This window comes from Battus philenor, unplaced genomic scaffold (assembly GCF_028537555.1).
Source record: "Battus philenor isolate CCGP_79_NKW_IND1 unplaced genomic scaffold, ilBatPhil1.0.hap1 SCAF_21, whole genome shotgun sequence".
Classification (NCBI taxonomy): Eukaryota; Metazoa; Arthropoda; class Insecta; order Lepidoptera; family Papilionidae; genus Battus; species Battus philenor.
The window spans coordinates 11,917,452-11,928,064 of NW_027181684.1; the positions used below are offsets into that span (position 1 = coordinate 11,917,452).

The 10,613-nt window shown below is 36.4% G+C and overlaps 1 protein-coding gene across 2 annotated transcripts in view; it reads left to right on the forward strand.

The window, feature by feature from the left end:
- Positions 1 to 10,351, forward strand: part of LOC137923276 (uncharacterized) — a 104,079-nt gene extending 93,728 nt beyond the window's left edge. For both annotated transcript variants that reach the window (XM_068766475.1, XM_068766476.1), the window contains 7 exons: positions 3,935 to 4,099; positions 4,485 to 4,721; positions 5,774 to 5,911; positions 6,525 to 6,810; positions 7,132 to 7,314; positions 7,935 to 8,119; positions 8,951 to 10,351. In XM_068766475.1, coding sequence (XP_068622576.1) covers positions 3,935 to 4,099; positions 4,485 to 4,721; positions 5,774 to 5,911; positions 6,525 to 6,810; positions 7,132 to 7,314; positions 7,935 to 8,119; positions 8,951 to 9,004 — 1,248 coding nt within the window. In that variant the 3' untranslated portion in view covers positions 9,005 to 10,351. The remainder of the gene's footprint in view (positions 1 to 3,934; positions 4,100 to 4,484; positions 4,722 to 5,773; positions 5,912 to 6,524; positions 6,811 to 7,131; positions 7,315 to 7,934; positions 8,120 to 8,950) is intronic.
- Positions 10,352 to 10,613: the final 262 nt, after the last annotated feature.

Here is a 10,613-nt window from a genome sequence, read left to right on the forward strand (position 1 = left end):
TCAAACGTTAAATAATTTATGGATCCTGTACTTTCAGGTGACTATACCGTCACCTAATCTGGCCCCTCAGCATAGATGTCGCTCATATCGCGGCCCGGAGGATGTTTTTAAATCGCGAATTATAAACAAAGCTTCGCCGATGATGGACTTTTGGTGCGCTCTCCAAACACGGTTCAAAGTTCGACAAGAAATTTGGCACGTGTCAGTTGGAATGGCACTTTGCAGTTCTAGCAAAAACTAAACCTATTTTCAAGAAAATGGTTAAGAACTATTTACTAGACCTATGATTATCTATCTGTTAATTCACTTCCTTTTCTTCCTCTGTTTCTTTCTAAGGCAAGTGCGATCGAAATCAGTTGGATGTTTTAATTTGTTATTGTATTATATTTATAACATATAAATATATGTGTTATATACATATGTTTATGTTCGTTTGTTTATGTATTTTTTTTGTACACGTAAACTACCCATTATTAGTACTTTTACCTTTTCCATACTATGGTTGTCTGTAAGAGATTGCCTTGTGTGATAAGACCGCCCATTGTACTTCTTTTTATATTAATGAGAAACTCATTAAATGTATCCTAACGCGTACAATAGAAAATATTAAATAAAAATACATTAATAAGTTACATATGTAATAATTTACGATAACAATATAAAATTTACAAATTAGTTTAGAATATGTTGCACAACTCATCATAAATACGCATAGGCAGTCCAATTACAAAGTAATATTTCACGATAAAAAACTTATATATAAATTCGCATTTGATTAAAGCGCGGCCGAATGATACCAGGGCTATTTGTTGAAGTCAGCCACATGGTGAACGGTCGACATTGTTGAGGTCGTTGGATGACACTGAAAACAGGTTGTTTTCACCCAGTACCACTGGAAATGTACGGAGACCAGCAGTGGATGTTCTATTTCCTTTTCAGCAGATCGACACCAACTGCAAAGCCTCCATAAGCCGTCCTCAAAGATCAGTGGCTTCTCGCGCCGTTAACTATGTCGCCACATTCTTTAATATCACATTTACTTACAATTTAAAATTACTATTTTTATTTTTATATCTTCCTTCCCTTTTCCCTTTATTTGGGATCGGGTCTTCTTATCAATTCGAACCAGGGCACTCCATCCTTTTTTTTTTTCGGTGGGGGAAATCTTCTGGTATTCAAGATGCCCTGCCTCTGGGGGGAGGACAAGGGTATGTGGGATTGTGGCGACGTAATTTATTTCACATTAGGGAGTGCCACTTTCCCTTTCGTCCATCACCACCTCACATTCCCATCCCTTTCTTGCAAAGTGCAGACGACTGCAGTAAAGCCGAAAGGTCTCAAGTGGCAACCACTGGGTGAACTGACAATATAGTCAAAGTCAGACTGCGCAAAACTGTTCATCGTAGCGATCTTTGGACCTGTTCTATTCCTTGCGTTTTTTCGGCTGACATATAGAATTTATAAAAAAATGCCACAATGCCGAATGTAGTAACAAACTTCAAAGGTAATAAAAGGTTAAATAAACTATTCTGAATTAACATGACGGGTTTCTTTCGGCACTGTAGTCATCGACACGTAATGTTAGCGTTGCCAGCCGCGAGAGCGTCTCATAAATTAAGGTTTCAAGTGGTGAATTGCGACCCGATGCTTGAAAATGGAATGCCGCGGTTTTTTCTCACGTCACCTCGTCTTTACTCTGAGGGCTTACGTGAGGTTTATTCGACTTAAATCACACCTGATTATACATCAACACTTAAAATAACACAGTTGACATAAAACTATCGCAAATTAATTATTATTGTATTAAGAGATATGGTATAATATACACTAAAATACGCACAAATTATTCGTAAAACATACAAAAGGAATTCCGATATCTACAGTTACTAACTACTACTAATTATAATATCTCTCTAACTATTTTATTAAATATATACAGGGTGACTGGTTATATGTTTAAAAACTATAAATAAGTGAATGTATAACTCATTAGATCACTCTGAATTATGTTCCTTTAACATTTTTTTTTCTTTTGAATTACGACATGACAATAACTTGTTACAGTAAAAAGTCTACAGGGATAGTAAACAATAATTTGTTTTAATATGTAGTAATTGGGTATACTTGTAAAGCATTTATATTTATAACCAATCAACCAGTATAAGTTCTCATGACAAAAATCAGTCAGATGTCGTTGTGGATTCATATAAAATTAGTTATATTAATCTTCCATGATAAGATGTTGCAATGATTTACAAAAGTAAATACTATAAATTTGATTCGTACATTTGTGACACCGAGTGGTTTTGTCTAATCTGTAAGGCTTAAGCTGTAAGTGTAAACTTTCGCCCATCATTCCTATCGTTTGCTCGTAGGGTGGTGAGAGACACTGTTAATAGAAACAAAAAAGTATAGATAAGTAGGTACCTAATAAACTGCACATAAAATAACTAGTCAATTAATAATAGGAAAAATAGAATAAGAAAAGTGTAGTAATGTATTAAGAAAGCACAGCCCAAAGAAAACTGTGATAAAAAATAGAATATATAAATAATAAAATAAATAATAAAAAAATATACCTAGCCACCTAAGAGTAATAAGATGATGGTAGCAAGGCGGTGAAAGCAAAAAGGAATGAAAGAACAAAACGAAAGATATTGTGATGGAAATAAGGTAAGAATAAAAGGAATTGAGAAGTATGACAGTGAGTGAAGAATAAAGATGAAAAATCTGAAAAACTTATTTGTAAACAAAGACCTTGATCCCAACTAATTAGGGTAGCCCTAACAGCGTGGGCTATAAAAAAGGCTTAAGCTGTACTGCAGAACGTAATTAACGTTTTCAGGGTCCTTGTATTTGGGCGCCTCGTGTACTTCCTCTGTCAGGGGTACAGAGACAATTGTTACACAATTTTTTTTTTCAACAATTTTATTATTTGCGCTATTGTCTTAATTTCATTTATTCATTCATTCTTTATCCTACAAAACTTCATTCATCATCTCATTTTTAGCGCCTTCTTACCAGAGCTGATTTAGATTGTAACTTTTTTAATATGTTGCCTAGATTTGCGGCGTGGGTAGACCGATCACTAAGTGAACCGTCGAAATCTTATGTTCGCGAAAGATGATGTGAGGATGGCAGCGCAAGGCAGTGCAGTGGATTATCAGCTAAAATGATGATAAATATGATTCATTTTAAACCAATCTAATAACTATTTTTCTTCAGATGAATTGTATACATCTTTTTAAAAGCCTAATAAAAAATTAAAAGCGTGATAAAAATTACTATATAAATAGTTTACAAAGAAACCATTCTAGAATATTCGATGTTCAACGAGCAGGTATCGCTTACGTCGCGAATTATGTTTATTTAACTGAACGATTAGTTTTTGATGAGGTCTGCGCGATAACGGAGTTAAATGGAATCGCCCGCCGGAAACCGTTAGTGATTTATCTTGAATTGTTATTGTTTGCAACGCGAGATCTCAATAGCAGTCTTAGAACCGAAGGTTTAGTAAGAGAAGAGAAGAGTGTCCTTACATGTATATATAATTATCTATATATAATTACATATGTACCTAAGTATGTTTATTTCTATGTACCATATCTATTTATTCAGTTTATTTTTCTGACACAAGATTTAGTTAAGTTTTTTTAAGGTTGACTAAAACAAAATGTCTGACAGTCACATGTATATACTTTAACTAATAAAAATAAATAAAATGAATATGATTTGTAACAAGAATGATCATCGTGGCGATGTTTACGAGAGATATGAATGAATACATGAATTTTGTTAAGGGTTAATAAACATAGGTACATGGTAAAAGAATTTTTTATATATATATATATATATATATATATATATATATATATATATATAGATGATCATTATCTTTTTAACATGATGATTAAATAATTTTGTCTGTTTGCAGTTGGTGGTGCGGCGTCGTGGACGGCGTGGCGTGTACGCCCAGCGCTGCACACCGGTATCATTGGACGCCTACAGCCTGGACAGCGTGAGCGTCGGCCACCGAAAGGGGAACCACCGGCTGCGCGCCAGCAAGCGAAGCTACGGCAATCCGGCGTACGACGACGAGGTGAATCCCCGGACATCAATATTAAATTTAAGACTACCTTCTAATAACTAACCTTTTACTTTATCATCGTTACAAACGATAGACACTCATTGTAAGGCATAAGTTTCCTCGCAAGATGACCGCAATGAACCCCTTGTTCTTCCCGCACCAAGCAACTTCCTTAAACATGTTACCGGTATACCTGGTGGTTGGTCTACCAACGCCACATTCACTGGTTCGTGGCCGTCACTTAAAACCTTTCCTGCCACAACAGCCTTTGAATGTAAGAGCATATAACATTTACATACTTATTTAAGCAAGCTAAAAGTACGGTTGATTGTAGTGAGAGTCAACAATCACAAAGATGGCTTTCTGATGTTCAAATTAAGTCTTGTTCTTCTTTCAGGTCACATCGCACCCGATGCAATACGCAGCGCTGGCAAACTTCGCACTGGACACGGAGTCAATGTCAGCGGAGTTCCACGAGATCCCATCCGTCTCTGTCTCCCCGGAGCGTGTGCCCCCCGGCTGCGAGGACAAGAACCGCTACTCCAATGTCCTCCCGCTGCCGGAAACCAGGGTGCCATTGACTAGGATCGGCAACGATCCGACCACTGAGTACATTAACGCCAACTACGTTACGGTTTGTTTAATATCTACTTCTATTTCTCATTTTTTCTCCTCTACATCAATTTCTACTTGGTAAAGACAGGTTCCAGCAAAACGAAGTTTAAATTAAAGACGATATATATTTATATAAGCATAACATTCTCTTACAGGCCAGTTCTAAATCCACAGAATACATTTTAAAATTCTAAACGTAATAACGCAATTGACGAGTGATATAAAGTAAATTATTTTCCTGAAAAATAAATAAAAAGTACTTGACCCTGATAAGATCACTAGAAGACTCTGAATGTACGTCGCTTTCAACAGATCATATTGGGAATCTCTAGGTTTGGGGTGGGTTTTGTAGAGCCTACCATAAACGGAGCCTTCGGAGTCGCGGGAATTTAGGGTGGGGGCCCTAAACTCTCACTAGCTTCTGCGACTCTGAGGCGGACGATGGTTCCACGTGGTCTCGATCCAGCGTGATAGCACCACGAAGGTTTCGGGGGCAGCGTGAACCATACACGGCATACCTTGGGACGGGCTATCAAATATAGCACAGCGCGGGGGAAGACCGCGTGGCGATCCATGACCAGGAGATACCGCGGTCCACCGTATAGCGCAGAGGGCGATCACCGGTGGGATTTTAGTGGGTAGGAATCCCACATAATCCTGTCCTTCTCCCAGAGGCGGGGCATCTTGAACGTCCGGAAGATCCCCCCCCCCCGAAAAAAACAAAAAAAATGATGATGATGTCCATACATCTCAGGGCTGAAATGATGACGTTGAAGCTCTTTTGCGTTCCGTTTTATGTATACAGTTTTCTTGTTTTAGCTATTTCACAGCGAAAGAATGATTAAGATTTATTTCTCACTATAATAACATACACATAATTACTTACACTAAAGAACTGCACTGAAACAGAATAAAATAAAATAAAAACTAATAACTACTGTTATATTTTTCTGCAGATAAATAATCGATATATCAATAATCATACAACATCGATTGAAGATTGTTAGTGGCATTCCTTTGACTCTTACAAACGTTAGATTACTAAAAATAGTTGTAATTATTTTGTTCCAGGGACCAGGTAATATCCGAAACTACTACATTCTCTGCCAGGCTCCGCTTGCAAACACTGTGGTCGACTTCTGGAGGATGATCTGGGAACAAAACTCCCGCGTCATCGTCATGCTTACGGAGTACATGGAGAATGGAGTGGTAAGACCATCATTCTTCTTCCTCTGGTCTATTCCCCAACTCCTGTAAACCGAGGCTGGTGCATCCGTCAAGTAGTAGTCCTTCGGTTTCATTTGCTTAAAGTGTTGGCAGCACTAATTAGTGTCTTCAACTCCTGCGAGTCTGGTCTGATCACTGTTTGAGACAGGCATATAAGTACTTCCAATTCGTGCTTTTGATAAAGATGGCAAGTACAGTGGAAAACCCATCCCTCAAGCGAGAAGACGATGATAAAAAAATAAATACAAAATTTGTTATTCGTAAGGATTTTCAAAAAGTAACTACATGTAAATCAATCTTTATATTTCATATCCATTGTTGACGCCCACTTTAGTCATTTGTCCTTTTGTCTTATTTAAGGATGTGAGAATTCCATATTAGCTAGAATAAAATATAGGAATGTTCGAGAATCGTCTTTGACGTTAATCAGTACGAAAATTTGCATTTTCGCACCGTTGACTAAATTGTCTTCTTTTCCTGTTGCTGAAGACAATATTCCATGTAATTCCTCTAGACGTCAGGCATAGTATCGAGAAACTTAAAAACGTTGGAGACCCTTAACTCATACAAAACATAATAATATTTTCCTCACCAGGAAAAATGCTACGAATACCTACCACCGTCCGAAGTGTCGGACAACAGACGGATATTCGGCGAGTACCAGATCGTCCTGAAGAAACGCGAGCAGCGCGACAAATACGCCATCTCCACCATCCAACTCATCAACCGCAACACAAGGAGCTGGAGAGAGATCACCCATCTCTGGTACTTCTGGCCCGCCAAGGGCGTACCAGACGACTACGACTCGGTTATTGATTTCATCTCAGAAATGAGAAGCTATATGAAAATATCGCAGACATCCAAAGAATACGATGAGGATGGTAAGCTTTTTTCTTTTTTTCTGCTGTTTCCTTGATTACAGGATATGTCCGCTAGGAAAAGGTACCAGGACCTCCTTTGGACCGAGATGGTACCCTTTACTACTACTAAGACACATCTCCAACGATAAATTAGACTTTTCTTATTCCTTCTGGGCTAGCATAAAATTGATATTCCTTTTATCATCTAATTAGCCAATGAATATCATATCAAGTCAAGCCAAGGTAGCCAAGGAATATCATATACACTATCTTAAAGTGATCAACGCAGAAGTGACGTATAGAATATTGTGCCGGTAGTTACTTTATTTTTATAATTTCCAGATGTAGAAGTAATTTACGGGGATCAACAGAGATCTTCCTTCAACAACCTCTCGAAGCTCCGTAGCGACGACAGTAGCTCTGGCAATGGGGTAAACGTGTACTCACCAGCAAAGGCCGAGGAGCTGATGAGGAGAACCACCAACGGTACATTGGGAAGGATGAAAGCTGCTTCAGAAATTGACGGTATGTGATCGGTACACATAAAAAACCTCTGGTCAAACTGAGGTTATTTAATCATTTTTTGTAGTACTGGCTGCCTAAGTCACCTTGATTTCAGAGAGTGTGAAAGACTTGGGAAAGCAATTGACTTAGAATAAAGGCGCATGTCATATAGAGATACAGCTTCTTTTTGAAGAAAGATAGATTTTTTTTCCAGGGTTGATAAACAAATGCCATCGAGGAAGATCCATGTACTGCAGTATATAAGGTGAATGAACCTCATAGTCCAGCCATGCATATGGCGGCAGCATTGAGAACAATATATATCCAATACTGTGCTGGATGGGTAGATTGCTTTGGGGAAGACCTTTGTCCAGAAGCACCTAGGCTTGTTGGACTTTATTGGTAGAAACCCGTGTTCAACTGTGCATAACTTGAATGGACAGCATCCAGAAGGTTCATGTATAGGGTGGATAAAGAGCATTTGGAAAGGCGAATGTTTTACAATGCATAGGATGGGTAGTTCTTGTTGGGAAAGGATAATGTCCAACAATACATTGGGTGCACAGCATTGGGGAAGGCCTATATTTAACAGTAAAACAACGTGGGATTGATTGTAATAAAAGTAGATTGTGTGTCTATAGGTGTGCGGGCGTGTGTGTGCGTGTGCGCGTCGGGCGCGGGGCGGTCTGCGGCGCTAGTGGCGCTGGATACGTGTGCGCGCGCGCTGGCGGCGGGCACGGTCGACGTGCCGCGCGTCGTGCGAGAGCTGCGTTCACAGCGCCCTCACGCTCTCGCCAACCGACACCACTACATCTTCTTATACAAGGTCAGTACCTAACAGATCCTGTTGTTACTACCGTCTGTTATTTGCTAAGTTATTTAAAACCTTCGTAGATTCATTTTAATTTGAGAGCTGTCACATAAAAATCAGTTTGATAAAAGTCTTGCATTTTTAAGAATAGAAATCATAATCATACTTATGAGGGCTGTTTAATAAGTCCATTACTCATTAAACTTCCTTCACAAATTAAAAATAAAACTTTAAATGCAACACTGTGGCCGTTACTTACAATCTACTAAGGATACTACTAGGATACTGTCAAATTTTGGTCAAACCGCGACTTTTAGTTTGTATTAGTGGTAGGTTGCCATCTTGAATTGATGTTTTATTTGCTCTTCATACAAAATTCATTTCATATCTCTTTATTTACATTAATCTCGTCTAATACAATATTTGAGGGAATGGCTTTTGAATTCCGCACAACGTATATTACAGAAAATTCACTAGATGGCGCATTTACAAAATTAGTATAGATAAACTGCATATACTTGCAAATGACGCAACTAAATGGCGTTGTCCTCAACATTTTGTGTATGACTTTAATTAAAAGGACCTCTTGAATTTTAATAAAAACGTCTAATTTGATAGAAAATAATTAAAACGAGTCTTCTGTGTCATCTTTCAAATTATAGTGGAGCTACGAGTGTTCAGAACGCGTTCTGTATTTAAAAAGAGAAGATATAGAAAACAAAGTAATGTTTTTTCTGTGATTTTCACAGATTACCGTAAAAAGTATTTATAGAGAATCATTATCAAACTATGTTACAATGTAGTAGAATTTCTTTACATTTTTTGATATATTTTGTTTGCTTCCAGGTCTTGAGTGAATACGGCAACAAGCTGATGGGAGGCGGTGTAGATACCATCTGATCACAAGTACATATCGATAATTATTCAACCAATCCATGACATGATTCAAAAAGTTGATTTGGAAAAAATTGTAAAACTATTACATTTTCGTTTTAGTATTTAAAATTTATCCGTTCTTTGAGATTAGATTCGAAAGTCTGATATTATTTTTGAATATAAATTAAATTTATAACAAATTTATGTCGTTAATATTAAATATAGTTTATTCGCATAATAGCTTTGACATAATAAGATAGGAGATAAAAAATCATTGAATACATTTCACGCGAAATCTTTCTTTCTTGTAAAAACACGGTAGCTTTCTTTTTATAAACGCATAGATTTTTGATTTATACTATTAGTCCATAAAGATTTAAAGTTCATAGCGAAAGCATGTTACCTGCATGACAAGTGACGACTATGAAGTTAGAATCTTGGTAGCTTTGGTAGGTAAAAACTACCAAACGGGTAATAACTAACAACTTACTTTTATCGATATATCTTTTGTATTTGTAATTTTATATTAGATTATTTATTTAGATATTTTCTTCACAGTCGTATAGACATGAGCCTCTCCATAGCTTTTCAATAGGACCGTTTGCAAGCTGCCAGCATTCAGCATCTAAAAAATCTAAAACCTCAAAAAGGTTGTCTGTCCACCATGTGGGCGGACTTTCCATTATCTGTGGCCAATGCCACTGCAACTTGCCGATCCGCCCAAATGTCGATCACTCTCATACGTTAATCCTTCTCATTCCTAATTCGACCTAAATTTGGAATTATCTGGTACTATCTATCTTTCTATCAGACACTCATAAATTTTAACCAAGTATTTTTGTACTTATACTGAAACAAACACTAAATATTTGTTACTTTTAGAAGATTTTACATTAGTAACCATACGTGAGAGTTCTAACTTCTAACCAGATCTGTGGTACCTTTTACCTGTCAAAGTCATCGTGACATTAATATAGCCTATTGGCTCACGGGTTCATACACTATGACATATGTCAGAGTTTAATAATTATATAACTATCATAAAATTGACAACTGCTTTTTTATATATAGTACAGAAAGATATATTCATGCAAAGTAAAAATCATAAATACTTGGTGCTACATAAAGAAAGTAGTTTTTATATTGGAAGATGTATGTATCAAAAATTTTGCTTACATTTTAGTGGAACAGCACAACTATATACGTTATGCGATTAAATATATTTATGAGGATTAAAATTATTTTAGACATACCAAAGTTAATGGGATCTCTGATTATGGTAGCTCGAAGTATTACGCATGCAATTGCTTATGCGTCGGACGTTTGACATTTTTACTTCCGCCTTATTAAAGATTAAAAATAAAATATTAAAAAAAATTAAAATAAAATATATTGTTTATGAATCAATAAAATAGTTTTGTAATAACAATAACAAATTTTATTACTAAAATAATGCAATTAAAATTTGTATTTACATAAAATTGATAGAATTGATTTTAAAAATTAAAAAATATTTTAAATTTAAATACTTTAACAATACATATTTGTTCCCAAACATTTTTTCTTGTTCTCAATTTTTTTTCTACTTATATAATCTAAAAACAATATTTAAATATTCGATATAAAACAATCA